At 33.9% G+C, this 16,004-nt stretch overlaps 1 protein-coding gene across 15 annotated transcripts in view; it reads right to left on the bottom strand.

Moving 5' to 3' along the window:
- The window catches only part of RAPGEF2 (Rap guanine nucleotide exchange factor 2), a 256,394-nt gene that overhangs the window by 44,804 nt on the left and 195,586 nt on the right, over positions 1-16,004 (bottom strand). For all 15 annotated transcript variants that reach the window (XM_055276266.1, XM_055276268.1, XM_055276262.2 and 12 more), the window contains one exon: positions 8,676-8,807. In XM_055276266.1, coding sequence (XP_055132241.1) covers positions 8,676-8,807 — 132 coding nt within the window. The remainder of the gene's footprint in view (positions 1-8,675; positions 8,808-16,004) is intronic.

The raw sequence follows: 16,004 nt of genomic DNA, 5'->3' as shown, positions 1-16,004 counted from the left end.
AGTGCAACGGCACGATCTCGGCTCCCTGCAACCTCTGCCTCCTGGGTTCATGCGATTCTCATGCCTCAGCCTCCCGAGTAGCTGGGACTACAGGTGTGCACCACCACACCCGGCTAATTTTTGTACTCTTAGTAGAGATGGGATTTCATCATGTTGGCTTGGCCAGTCTTGAACTCCTGGCCTCAAGTGATCTGCCCACCTCAGCCTACCAAAGTGCTGTGATTACAGGCATGAGCCACCATGCCCAGCCTGTGCTATTTTCTTATAAACAAAGTTTCAGCTTTGTAAAGTCCCGGTTCATATCACAGAACATAAGATTTAATCCTACATTTTGAAATAATACAAGCATGTGTTAACAATGAGTTTTATCACATTTCTGTCCTTTAGGTACAATTTCCTGAACTAAAATGCATATATTATTTAAAAAAGAAACTTAAGGGGAAAATAATTGAAGACAGAAAACCTAGTGTTTATGAAAGTTCAATGGCCTGGTCATTATAAGCAGAGATACTGCAGGTAGGAGAGTAATAAGCCACCGCAGCCCATACAGACAGAACTGTGACACACTCAGAAACACATCTCATAATTTAAACTCAAAATTAACTGAATCACTGCTAGATTTAAGAAGGAAACTGAAGTAGAACTTGATGTGATATAGTATGCCAAGGTTGTGGTTAGAGAAAATAGGTCAACATTGTTATCAGCACTGGACCCTGAAGTCTAGAAATACAATTTGCTAATGCTTGCTATGATCACATTTTCACCTCAGTTTCATCTTCACATTGAAGACTATTTATTACTCATCACCTTCTATTTTCAAAAATATTATCAGTTCTCTATATAAACATTCTTTAATATCAGCATAGAGTGAAGAAAGGACACTACCAAAGACAGAAATTTTAAAAATATTTATTTTCAATAATTTATATAACTAATGGTTTTTCTTTAATTTTAAAACATCTAATGTATGTGAAAAGATGGGATATATTTTACACCATCCCAAAGAAATAATTATCATTTAAATTATTTATATTTAAGTCTTAAGCAGAACATAAAGACTTTCAACTGTCAACTGGACTTATCTCTCCCAAACTGAACCTTCCACCTTATTTATTTAAAAGATCACAGTTGCTTGCTATCTCTATGTGCATTCCATGCTTTAAGAAACAAACTATTCATAAAATAACATTTACTAAACCAAAAATTTAGAGATTATTACTTAGAATAAATATCCATTTTACCTTAAAATACTACAGATTCTCTAAATCATACTTTTTAAAAGAACGTGACAAACAACTTGTCAGGGACCTAATAATTTCATAATACCACTGCCTTGTGGACAAGATGTTTAGAGACTGAGTGGAGTTAAAAGTTTAAGGAACACAAACTGGTCTCCAGGAGAAGTACTAAACTTAAGAAGAGTACCTAGAATGTGGTATTTACTGTGTGAACAAACTCAGTTTTGTGGCTCCAAATCTCACCTCTACTATTCATGATGTGATTTTAGCGAAGTCACTTAACCTCCACAAGCCCATCTTATCATCGATGTAAACTGTAGATACAACTTCTTACTATTCATAGGACTGCTTTTGGATCAAATAAGGGAGAAAGCAAGCCAGTCTCAAGCTAGATCAAAAGTCCCTTCCTCAAGGGGATACAGTCTTCATCTTAGAACTTGTACACCTTCTACCTCTCCCCATACCAGCAATGAACCTTGCACACAATTTACATTTGTGGAATTTGACCAAAAAACCCCACAAAATTCTGTTAAACACTGCACTCTCCTTATGTACTTGTAAAATAGTATCTTAGACTAACTGCACAAATACATTCTGGCCAACTGGTTCATACACCAATTACAAAAATAGTGATCCTATATTGAATGACTATCATATGTATCTAGCACTAAAGTTGATGTTTTAAAACATAATAATCTTCGTATCAGTTCAGCAAGTTAATATTACTAACTCTATTTTACAGAGGAGAAAATGTCAAGGACATTAAATAAATTGTTCAATGTAAGCAAAACAAAACCCAGTAACTGTGCTAGGGCTCAAAATCAGGTGTGACCAACCAAGAAATACTAAGTACTCTGCATTTTGCTCAACATTCTCAATAGTCTTATAAAAAAAAAGTTGAAATATAATACAGTAATAAAATGTTTTCCACTTTGCTAAGTCATAAAAGATTAAAAGTTTAAATACATATTTGCCTATAAACATAACACTTACTGTTTTCTAGCTTCCTCCAAATAACAACACTACTAAGACTCACGCGTGTCTTTAAACCCTTTTTTTCTAAATAAAGACACTAAAACAGATGCTTTATATTTAAACGTTTATCTGGATATATTTGTTTCAGGAACAAGGAGAAAGGTTTACATAGTTAAGTTAGCCAAATAACTCCTGTCTTAAATTAATTTATCTTATACATGTACTGACTAACATAGATTTTGTTGTCCATTAATATTTAAATAGTGATATTCTTTTAAAAACAATATTCTCAGATCAATGCTGAAAGCTCCACTATTTAAATCAAAAGGGACTAAATACATTCGGCTATTGTGAACACAGTTCTTAAAACCAATTTTACATTTTTAAGAAAATCAAGAAAATTCACAAACAAAAAAATTTTTATGCCATAAAGCTCTACTGAGGTATTAACTAAAATAAAAATCAAATACTGCATGTTTTATCAGTAAGCACTTTAAAATCACTTGCCAAAAAAGTTTTGCTTATTAAATGCATATATATGCCTAAAAGAGAAGAACAATTTTTTAAAGCTCTTAATGTAAATCGTTAGGTTGCTTCCCCAAAATTACAATCCTACGAGGGGTATATAAAAATATCTATAAATGCTCATTTTAAGTAAGAAAATCTGTGCTAATTTGATAGGCAGAATCATTTCATATTTAAGTCCTTATCTGCTCAATTACTATTATGTTTCAAATACTTATTTAAGGTGTAGACATTTGCATTTTCTTTTCTGTAAGTTACCAACTACTGTCCTTTGAACATTTTAACATTGTGTGCTGAGTATTTTTCTTATTTGCATAAATCAGTTATATTCTGACTTTAAATCTTCATATCAATTGATGTTTTAATTACAAAATGTTTTGATCCTTTATTAAAACATTGTTTGCTAACTCTTTAATCAGGAATTTATTTTAATTATGATACAAAATGAGAATACAAAATGATTCCCCAACCCCAAAGACCATTTATTGAATGATCCATCACTTTCTTTATTGATTTGTGAAGTTTCCTCTATTACATATTACATCCTTACACGTGAGTTCAATTTTGCTTGAACTCTCTGTTCTATTGATCTATCTATTTGGTACAACTATTTCCGATTTGCCTAAGCCACTCGCTCTGATCCTGATGGCCACACCATTTAACCAGGAACCTTATCATGGCTGGAAACGGCGTTGTCTCGTATCACTAACTTAGGCATTAAAGCTTTCAATCACCAACAACCTTCTATTCTTTCAACCTGCCCCCATCTGCTTCTAAGGTAACCCTTTTTCAACTTAAGAAGGATCTTTGCTCAAGACTCTACTACCTTTTGTGTCTAGTGTTCGCACCTCCTGTCTTAACTTCCTTTCATATCCAGCTTATATTCCCTAGTCTATTATTTCAATTACATTCATTCAACACATCTTTACTGAATGCCTAAAATTTCCTGGCACTGTATTAGGCTCTAGGGGAAAAAATGGAGACAAGACAGACAAGTTCCCTGCCTTCTTGAAGGTGTCATTCTTCTAGGCAGAGAGACAACATAAAAAGTAATAATTGTTTCAATTGGCGTCTAGGAAGGAAATAAAAAGATCAGGCAGGAAAGGAATCAAAATGGAGGATTTCCTTTACAGAGGATTATAAAGGAACAACTCTGAGGAGATGACACTTGAAAACAAAGGCTGAAAAGGATCAAGCTAGGAGAAAACATTCCAAGCAGAAGGCATACAAAAGCTATGATCTGCAGTTAGAAAATGCTTGCCTTGTTGCTCCACTTGTCTTTGTATTATACTCACTTAACAAACTTCAGTCCTGGGTGAAGTCAAATCCTTGCTTTCTTTGTGCTTACTGTGAAGAAAATTACTTAACAGAGCAGAGGGAAATCACTTTATATTTGAGGGCACTAACACAATTGAATCTCCATTTATCTGGTCAATTTGTTCTCCTACTCTGTGCAACTATTATTTCAAAACTTCTCTTTGCTTAAAACTCTCTACCTGCCAACCTCTCACTCTCAACAAATGAACTCAACTCTTCCGAGATAAAACAGAAGTCTAAGACAGGAACTCCCACAACTCCCAAACTCCCCAGGATGTGTTCTTGTTAAAACAGAGGAATGTTTCTTCTCTTAAGGTTAGTAATTAAGAATGACTAAGAATTCACTCATGAATTCCTCTCTTCCCACCATCTCAGCAACATTATTCTATCCATATCTCCCTGGTGTACAGCATTCAAATTCAATCTCTCTGTGTCCATCTAGTGAGCATTTATTCTCACTTCAGTGTGACAGGAGACCTCTGATATCAGAACTGTATGAAGATTAAATGGGCTGCCAGGGGAGAAAGTTGCTCACCCTTGGAATTGTTCAAGAATAAACTGGATGCTTGATTCACAGGAGAGAAGCAGAGGATTCAAATGTAAATTTGGAAGGTGAACCAGGTGCATGTCAGACTTCTCATTTTAAGTTCTGATTCAAAGATAATAGAAGTGGTCTACTGAAAATCTCTACTAAATGTTAAGTTTTGCACAGCCAATAACTAGATCCTTAGATACATCTATGGATTTTTCCTTATGATGGATATATACTTACAGGCTATCTGCCTGTCATCAAATTTGAAACAAAGAGCTTTGACACTTGAGCAACTGAAATGATGCACAGGGATCCTCTTCTTCATCTACACCCAAAGATAAAGCCAGACAGCAGGCTGCAAGCTCCAACTATGTTAGCGCAATTAGGAACTCTCACCCACACTCTGGTTTCACACAGACATTCAGATGATAACCAGCGACAGAAGTACCATCTTCATTTCCTCATGTACTTATCCAGCCTATTCAAGGTAAAAGCCCATATGACTAGAATTCCCCTCAGAATATGCCTCAATCAATTATACAAACAAGTTACTTTTTTGTTGTTTGAGATGGAGTCTTGCTCTGCCCCGTAGGCTGGAGTGCAGTGGGGGAGATCTTGGCTCACTGCTGTGACAACTTCTGGGGCTCAGGAGATTCTCGTGCCTCAGCCTCCCGAGTAGCTGGGACTATAGGCATGCATCACTACACCTGGCTAATTTTTGTATTTTAGTAGAGATGGGGTTTCACCATGTTGGCCAGGCTGGTCTTAGATTCCTGGCCTCAAATGATCTGCCTGCCTTGGCCTCCCAAAGTGCTGGGATTACAGGCATGAGCCACTGCACCTGGTCAAACAAGTTACTTCATTATCTTAATAGATTTACCTTTAAGGAGTTTCATCCAAGTTTGTATTTATTTGATGAGAACAGTGATAATTGTAACCTCAAGCTGTATTCTCACTATAGATTTTCAAGATGTATAATAATAATCTCAAAGTTTAGCGGACGAAGGCTCTGCCACAATATTTCAATTAATATAAACTAAAGTACAGCTTTTATGTATACTGTTCATTGTTTTACACAAGGGAACTCTTCGATAAATGTTTAGAAAAATCAACTTTCAGAATAAATGGTGTGTTTGTGTGTATGTGATGAGGAGGTAAACTGAGAAAAGTATATAACTAGTATACTATCTCTTTAAAAGAAAATTATTTTTCAAGATCTACTAAATTTAGGACCTAAATGAATATGTCTTGTATTGATGGTATTCTTAATTGTTCACTAACTTTCAATAATTAAAAAAATAAAAACAGCACTGACTAAATACAACAATGATCCTTCATAACTATATTGTCTCTGAAGAAAGTTACTTTTATGGTTATTTCATGCCACAGTTCCTAATAAGCCAAGAGTTATTCTTTGTAAAGTAAGAATAATGTTATTTTGCTTGAAACCATATACAATCCAATAGTAACAGAATGTATTTGAAGGCCCAAATAAGGATATTTGTATATATTTCAGTCTCTTTTCCTAAATTTGCACATTCGAAGCTAATAAAATGTTTCTTAAAAATTAAAATTATTTTGTTTTAGAAACATTTTTGGAATCCCATAGCTCTGGCCTATTTTCTATCCATCGGTATCATAAAAATTTATTTTAAGCAGATACTAAATCTAAAGGTAATTTTTTAAAAACACAAGGAAGATAATTCAATGATCCAGTCTTAATAGGTCCTTCCTTTTGTCACACTCAGTATGGACTTTAATAAGAAAAACTTGTAATATAAGACAAACTTACAGCCAACAGCTTACTGAACAGGGAAAAGTTGAAAGCATTTCCTATAAGAACTGTAACAAGGATGCTCACTTTCCCACTCCTATTCAAAATAGTATTCTAAGTCCTAGCCAGAGCAATTAGGCAAGAGAAAGAAATAAAAGGCACCCAAATTGGAAAAGTGGAAGTGAAATTATCCCTGTTCACTGATGGAATGATCTCGTTATATATAGAAGTCCCTAAAGACTCCATCAAAAAATTGTTAGATTTGATAAAAAATTCAGGGAAGTTTCAGAATGCAAAATCAATATGCACAAATCAGTAGCATTTCTATACAACAATAACAATTTAGCTGAGAACAAAATCAAGAAAGCAATCTCATTTGCAATAGCTACAAAAAAAATAAAATACCTAGAATATATTCGACCAAGGAGGTGAAAGAGCTTTACAAGGAAAACTATAATAAACACTGATGAAAGAAATTGTAGATGACACAATGAGAAAACATCCCATGCTCATGGATTGAAAGAATTAATATCATTAAAATGACCATACTGCCTAAAGCAATATACAGATTGAATGTAATTCCTATCAAAATCCCAGCATCATTTTTCACAGAATTAGAAAAAAAAATCCTAAAGTTCATATGTAACCACAGAAGAGCCTGAATGGGGAAAGCAATCTTGAGCAAAAAGAATAAATTATACTACAAGGTTATAATAACTAAAACAGCATGATACTGGTATAAAAATAGGTACTAGATCAATGGAACAAAATAAAGAACCCAGAAATAAAGTCACGTATTTACAGCCAACTGATCTTTGACAAAGCCAAGAAGAAGATATACTGGGGAAAAGCCACCCTTTTCGATAAATGGTGCTGGGAAAATTGGATTGCCATATACAGCATAATGAAACTGGACCCCTATCTTTCAGCATATATAAAAATAAACTCAAAATGGATTGAAGACTTAAGACCCAAAGCTATAAAAATATTAGAAGACAATCTAGGGAAAATTCTTTTGGATACTGGTCTAGGCAAGTAATTCAGGACTAAGACCTCAAAAGCACAGGCAACAAAAACAGACAAATGGGACTTAATAAAACTAAAAAGCTTCTGCACAGTAGAAGAAATAATCAACAGAATGAACACATAATCTGTAGAATGGGAGAAATATTTGCTAAATATGCATCCTACTGGGGACTCATATCCAGAAGCTCAAACAACTGAACAACAACAACAACAACAACAACACAACAAAACAAATAATCCCATTAAAAAATGGGGAAAGGACATGAATAGACATTTTCAAAAGAACACATACAAATAGCCAACAGACATATGAAAAAATGCTTAATACCACTAATCATCAGAGAAACGCCAATTAAAACCACAATGAGATACTATCTTTCACCAGTCAGAATGGCTGTCATGAAAAAGACAAAAATAGTAACAGATGGTGAGGATGTGGAGATAAGAGAACACTTATATGCAGCTGGTGGGAATGTAAACTAGTACAACTTCTGATGAAAAACAGTATGGAGATTTCTCCAAGAACTAAAAATAGAACTACGATTCAATCTACCAATCTCATGACTGAGTATCTACCCAAAGGAAAATAAATCATTGTATCAAAAAGATACCTGCACCTGTATCTTTATTGCAGCACTATTCACAATAGCAAAGATATAGAATCAACCAAAGTGTTCATCAATGGATGACTGAATAAAGTACAGTACATATACGCAATGAAATACTATTCAGCCATAAAAAATGAAATAATGTCTTTTGCAGCAATATGGATGGAAGAGGAGGCCACTATCTTAATTGAAATAATTCAGACACCGACAGACAAATACCACGTTTTCAGTCACAAGTGGGAGCTAAATAATGTTTACACATGGATGCAGAGTGTGGAATGATAAGCAGTGGAGACTCAGAGCATGAGGGAGTAGGGGTTGGATAATGAGAAATTACTTAACGGGCACCATGTAAGTTATTGGGGTGATGTATAACATGAAAGCCCTGACTTCACCACTAAGCAATCTATCCACGCAACAAAATTACACTTTTACCCCACAAATTTATACAAATAAAAAAAGGAACACTTTGATAACTCATCAGAGCAGAGGCAGTACAATTAGACAGCAGTTCTACACCCTAAAAATAAGATGTACGAAATAAACATTAATTTTATGTACTTACATGCACATGTAATATACACACATATATTTACTTTATAGATTCTATCAGCTGAGAACCTTAAAATTTCTTGGAATAAATGAAAATGAAGCAAATGACAAGGAAAACATCCTCTTACCTGGTAGATATCAGAAAGACTGCTGCTCCCAGAATCACTAGTGATACTACATCCTGAATGGCTAGAAGAAACGTGGGTCACCTGTGGGTGGAGACTGTCAGTAAGATGCAGTTTTGTGAAATCTGCAGGAAGCTATGGAAGGAGCAGGAAAAACTAGGATTACAATCTGAATCAAGAACTCCAAGAAGACATTTTAAAATTAAAATATCATATTTTGTTCTATACCATTGAACTAAAAATGGTATTCATTTTCCACATTCACAAATTACTAAATATTGTCTTATTTACCAAAAATCATATAATAATTTTTAAAGTGTATAAGTACACATGAGCCTTAAATAACACTAAATTCAATGCTTTAAATAGGTGGGTTTGGTTATTAAGATAAACTTGGGTATTTAATTTAGTAAGCTAAAGTTTTCCAATCACACGTCAAAGAGCAAATTAGACTACTACTATTTATTAGCCATCACAAATGTAACTTTGTGGCAAAAAGCAGTTTAAACAAGAAAACACATTTAAGCTACTTTTATACTTAAATGATGTTTAAAACTTAAAAAAAAAGAGCATCTTAGAATTGATGAAGTATATTGCCATACAAGCAACTGTACTAGGCTCTACAAAGAAAGAGAAAAGAATGCCATCAAAGATCTTAGAATTGAGAAAGTTATGGACAACACTTACCTATCCTCATATACATAAATATCATAAATATCAACTTTCTACATGTTCATGTTTAAATAAAAATGGTCTCTATTAAAATAAACACATTCACTAAGCATCCCTTATGTGTTCTGCCACCCCTTATATACCAGAGAAGATGCATTAGAAAAACAAAACCGCTCATACATTGGCTTATTTGACAAATATTTACCAAGCCCCTTTTCTCTTATTATGCCCTCGTCAAGTGAGAATCTAAGAAAACAGATGTAAGGTTCTTAAGAATCTTAGACTCTTATCAGTTATTACCAATTCTTTTGAATAAAAAAAGACATTGTATTTATCTACAGTATCACACATTATACTATTGAGCTGATAATGAAACAGCATTTCAAAATACATGTTAACTAGCGTCATGAAATACTGATAACACTCCCTTTTTCCTGCATATTGATCCTATTTAGCTGGCAAATAGTTATAAATATAAGGACTAATTGTTAAAACTTAAATAAACATTAACCTTAGTATTATTCCCGTCTACCTTTTGAGGCTCATTCCCTCCCCCTCCAAAATGTTATTGCATAGTTTAGAGTAAGCCTCACAAGGGAGACAGTTCGGATTTATGACAATGATCAATGGATTTTGATATTTCAAAGCTCCAAGTAGGCAAAATGTATTTATATCCCATAATAATTCAGACCCACTCTCTCAATAGATTACAACCCTCTCTACCTTAAGTGGATTATATTTTACAATATTTACATACAATCTGTTTAGAAATAATAACTTTATAGGATACAAGGCATACAAAGGGAAGATTTAAACATAAACTTAATAGGGGCATATAATTAGATGCCAAATAAATGGAGAAAAATCCATTTGTTGAGGGAGCTTGGAGAAGTGAAATAATCACAAACCTATCTTACCAACAGTGTTTTTAAAGAAACTGGTAACTGAAGATGTTGTAAAATATGTAATATTTAGGAGAATAACAACTTATCTGTAAGGGACAGGCAAATACCTCTAAATTCAGAATTTATATGTTTCATTCATAATGTAGAATAGTGAAATATTTGCAGGACTTCTTCAGGAACAATTCAAAGATAGAAGTTTGCAGATATGTATTAATGACTATAATTTTACATATAGCTAAATGATGGTGATCAGATATGAAAATAAATAATAGGCAGGATAGATACCCTTCATCGTCTTAGCTACACTTCCACTTAATTCAGTCACTTACTGCAGAAGGCAACTGGGGAAACATTACTCTATGGCTTAGAGATGTTAAAAGGCATCAATCCATACGTGTAATTAGAGAACAATAAACTGATTTCTATTGATTATCTTTTACAGACATAACTCAGGTTGACATGCAACATAGTGTGATTTTTTAAAAAAAATTAATGTGTCAAATGAAGATAAAACTATCTAATGAATTTTTACATTTTATTTATTCAGGTCTCACAGAACTCTCTTCTCTTCAGAATCCATCATCTGGTCATCTTCCCTGACTACATCTTAGGGAATTCATCTTCCCTGACTAAGTGTATGGAGAGCACTAGGAGCTGTAAGAGCTCCAAGCATAACATAAGACATTTATCCAGCTTTTAGATACCACAACCTATTCATCTGTGCCTACTTACAGCCACAAATATCAGAATTACATGGAAATGTTAGGCCCAGAACCATAAAGACTGTCAAAAGAGAAAGAAATATTTTTGCTTTTAAAAATTCAATTATATTTAATAAATACTTGAGTATCTGCTATGTCATATACTCTGCTAGCAGCAGAGAGTATCAATATAAGTAAGACATTCCTAACTCCAAACCTCTACTACCTCCAAATTCACTGTGACAGGTGTTACAAACAATAGAAAATAAAAGTTTTTTTTTTATTTTTTATTTTAAAGGCAGGGTCTTTCCTCAACTGCCCAGGCTGGAGTGCAGAGACACAATCATAGCTCACTGTAGCCTTAAACTCCTGGGCTGAAGTGATCCTTCCACCTCAGCCTCCTGAGTAGCTGGAACCACAGGCACATGCCACCATGTCTAGCTAATTTTGAAATTTTTTGTAGATAATAAAAGGGTCTCTCTATGTTGCCTGGGTTGGTCTCAAACTTCTGGCCTTAAGCAATCCTCCCTCCTCAGAGTGCTGGGATTACAAGTGTGAGCCACTGCAAACATTGTTTTTATCCCTTTCTCCCCATTATCTGTGTTCTTTGCAGAATGGCATGAAATAATGATATATTAAAGTAAATGCATATATAAATTAGCATTAATTAAATACATTTTAATATGAGATGTGTAAGAATATGAGATATGTAAGAACAGATATGTAAGAAAACCTTAAAATCTTTTCCCACCAATTAGGATAACAATACTATTATTAATTTTTTCTTCTTTTTTTTGGAGACAAAATCTTGCTCTGTCGCCCTGCCCTGGGTGGGGTGTGGGTGGCACAATCTCAGCTCACTGCAACTTCCACCCTTCCGGATGTAAGCAATTCTCCCTGCCTCAGCCTGCCAAAGAGCTGGGATTACAGGCGCCCATGACCCCGGCTAATTTTTTTTTTTTTTTTTTTTTAAGCAGAGACAGGCTTTCACCATGTTGGCCAAGCTGGTCTCAAACTGCTAGTCTCAAGTGATCCACCTGCCTCGGCCTCCTAAAGTGCTGGGATTACAGGCATAAGCCACCACATCTGGCATTATTATTAAATTTTATTGACAATACACATCAGTCAAGTTATGGAATGGGAGATGTTATAAAAGGTGTTCCCATAAGGAAAGAAACTGAAATGCACTGATTTGGCTTGCGACGACACTCTAATGGAATAGAGGCCTGAGCCCATGCCTAGGAAAAATGGAGTTTCTAGGAGGCAAACAAACCATGTAGGGGTTGAGAGTCAGGAGGCAGACACAGGGGCAGATGCCCACATTTAAACCCAAGGGCATCAGAGCAACACAGATCTGAGAAATATATACAAGGCACAACATGACAGCAAGCATCCCTTACTCTAAACTTTTTTCTAAGCTTGACCCAGTGCCAATTTAAATTACCATGTATCAGTATGCTATTTAATTAAATTACAGATTAAATTGAGGTTGTGAATTATCTTGCAACTGTAGCCACCATTTATAACAGAAATTCTGTTCAAAAAAAAATTTATAAAGCTAGAAATATACAGTAATTACCTGAATAAAATCAATAATTAAGTTAATTAAATGAGAAAGTAACACATTTTATGTATTTTTAATACCAATGTATTTCCCAACAATTGATTAAGAACACAATTCCAAGGAATCTTTTCACCTATATTTTTCATTTTTATCACTTAGATATTTATTTTAATATTCGATTACATAAATATATTACTGCTCAATTTTTTGTTCCTGGAGCAAGCAACCTATAGTCCTAAAAAACACCACCTGTGAATCACAATTTTAATAAACTACTCTTAGGCAAATGGTTGAATCATAGTTTAACTACAAACACTGCTAAATACGTAAGAAACAAGGGTAATATTTAAATCAGGTTCTTAAATCACACTTAAATCAGATTATATTAATTATATATTATATTTAAATCAGATTATATTAATTTTAGGTTTATGCATATATAAAGTAATACATAAAGTATATTAGTATTAAAGTATACAAAGTAATACTTTATATAAGTATTACACTTTTAATACTTTATAATACTAATAAAGGATACTATATTTTCATTCAGCATCCATCCGTCATTTATTGAAAGCCTATGTTGTGAGGACTGAATAAATAAATGGGTGTGAAGGACTTAGAGAAGTGCCTGGCACACAGGAAGTAATACTTTATATAAGCATAAACCTAAAACTAATCATAGTTTCATAAAACCTTGGTATCATTTGTATAATAGTTTTTTTTTGTTTTATTATGTAGGACAAACAGATGCTACCATAATTAGCTTTGAAAAAGTAAATTCTACACATTATTTAAGTCTCTATAATATATAAATAGGAATTTGATAATCACTGATTAATCTAATGGTTGGCATTTATAAAATTACTAGCTAATAAATGAACTCTATCTTGAACATAAAGATAATAAGTACGGATGCCTTGAAGTCTCTGATACCAATAAGTAAATACTCATAAGTAAATAAGTAATAGTAAGTAAAAAAAAAAAAAAAAAAAGTTAAATTGGTAAAATACCTAAAATTGGTGACAGTGCAGTACAAACAAGGGTGGCTGCCCTTCTTCCTTTCTGTCCTGAATTACTGATATAATTATTGATATAGCCCAGCATCTGTGGTACCAGATCCCCAAGTTTTGGGGATGAGTTTTGTGGAATTTTATTATCAACACAGGCTTATTCTCACTCTCTCTCTCTTTTTTTTTTTATGTAAAAGAGAGTTTCGTGGTCCAAGATACATATCATCATCATCTTAGGACTGCTGAGAAATCCAACAGTTAAAAACAAAAAAATACTGTCTATTGACTGAAACGTATTTATTGATAATTTCCCAAACCAATCTTGGAACCACTTTAAGTAACAGTTACAACAGAATGCATGTTTGGGGTGATGATCACTGGAATCTAGTCAATTTTCACAGGCATCTTACCTTGAATAAAACTACTTAAAGTAAAATAAATATCACACTTAGTGACTAAAACTAACTTTATATTAAGATGCATCACTCAGAATTTACCCAAATGAACACTGCTTTCCCCATATCATTGTCAGAGTTTTGAGTCTTTATGTTCATGTTTTTAATCTCTACAAGGTGAAGTATATTCCTAGACTTATTTTCTATTTTTCTCTGAGGTATTTGTAAAAAATAAAGGGTACTATATTTTCATTCAGCATTCATCCATCACTTATTGAAAGCCTGCATTGTGAGGACTGAATAAATAAATGGGTGTGAAGGACTTAGAGAAGTGTCTGGAACACAGAAATGACTAAAGAAGCGTTAAGTATAGATCATCACGGACCAGACTCTGCAAGGCGCAGGTCCCTTCCAGCTTCATGATTCCTGTAGCTGGAATCTAAGCCTAGATGCCAATGGATTATTGAGCTATTCCCAGAAAGGGCTTTCATGGCCAAAGTCACCCAGCTATAGACACGATCTTTCACTCCCTCTGGAACTCAAGTTATTTTAAAAGCCATTCATATTGTTTCTCTTTCTCTAGGCATGCACATACATACACACCCACACTGTCTTCCTTTTTTTTTCCTTTCTGCTGTTAATCTTTTCAGGTACTACTAGTTCTGACACACTGACTTGTTTCTACATGCAGCTTGATGAGGCAGGACATTTTTTAGTAGCTCATTTTAAAGACCAGTTTATAATCTGATCAACTTTTATTTCTTTAAATCCTATCTCTGTAAGAAGACCAGAAAAAAGTAAACATCTGGACTTTTAAATATTATTCACCACAGTAATTTTGGCTCCTTTCATAACCCCTTTACATATACCCTAGATACAACACCCATCCTTGAAGGCTTCATAGATCAGTAGTCCACAAAGCAAAGAGAAAGATTTTTGTAAAATATACAATTTATTTTGCTAATAAATATATATAATGTCAGGAAACAAAAGTTTTCTAAATGTGTCATGAGTTAATAACTTAATAAACTGATAAGGCCTAATGTTTTTCTGATTAAACTACAGGTAGACTTTTTAAGGTGTTGATGTAACTATGCTTTATAAGAATAGTTCTGCAAAAATTTATTTGCTTTTATCTACTGGAGAAAACTGCCAAAATTAACAATTTGTAATTACTTAACATTCTTCCAGCTTCTCACCAGGCTCAGAAGACAGAAGCCTCATGTTAGCCATATATGGATTAATCTTCTGTTCAACTACCTCCTAAGTCAAGTGAATCTGGGCAAGTTAGTTAATTTCTGTGTACCTCAGTTTCTTCTACGAAATGACTATAACATAACAGAGTGATCAAATGAAATAATCACTGTGGTCCAAATAATCTACCTTACATATGCCTCTCTATTCCTTCTCATTTCTTCTACCATTTTTCCAGTCAACATCCTCCACCACCTTAGGCCAGGTATTTTTCAAATTCAGTGGAAACAAAGAAGCCAACCAAAGAAACAACTTGTTTTGACACTGTCATACCTAAAACTACCATTATGGTAGTTCACTTACTACATATTTCCCCAAAAGTCTACATATTACCTTTTAAATAAATCATGTATTTATATGGAGAGGAATTCATTGCTTAGAATACCATAATAAATTTTGCAAACTAAATAACTTCATTTTCATGACATGCTTATAGTTCAATTACTCTCTTTTATAAATATTCAGATTTCTGTAGTTTAGAATTCTCTCAAAGTGATAACAACTTGGGTAGTTTTGTGCATTTATGTGTATTGCTTTATTGTATGTGACTGCAAAAGCCTCGAAAATAGTATGTATTTGGCACAGACGTATGCTACAAACTAAGTATGGTAAAACCATACAACTTTGCTCCTGCCATACGGAGCACACTGCCTCTCAGAGGACAGTCTGAACAGAAACACCACTGTGTTGTGTGTTTTTTTGGGGTTGGGGGAAGGGATGCATTTCAAACGTTCCTTGCTACTTTCCTATATTATGATAATGTTTTAGAGAGAGTTGTAACAGAGAGAGCTTGATAAGATATGGCTTATACAATGAATATTTCACATG

Source organism: Symphalangus syndactylus, chromosome 4 (genome assembly GCF_028878055.3).
Source record: "Symphalangus syndactylus isolate Jambi chromosome 4, NHGRI_mSymSyn1-v2.1_pri, whole genome shotgun sequence".
Classification (NCBI taxonomy): domain Eukaryota; kingdom Metazoa; phylum Chordata; class Mammalia; order Primates; family Hylobatidae; genus Symphalangus; species Symphalangus syndactylus.
Note: the sequence above shows the minus strand (reverse complement) of the source record. Positions and strands in the feature narration are given on the sequence as shown.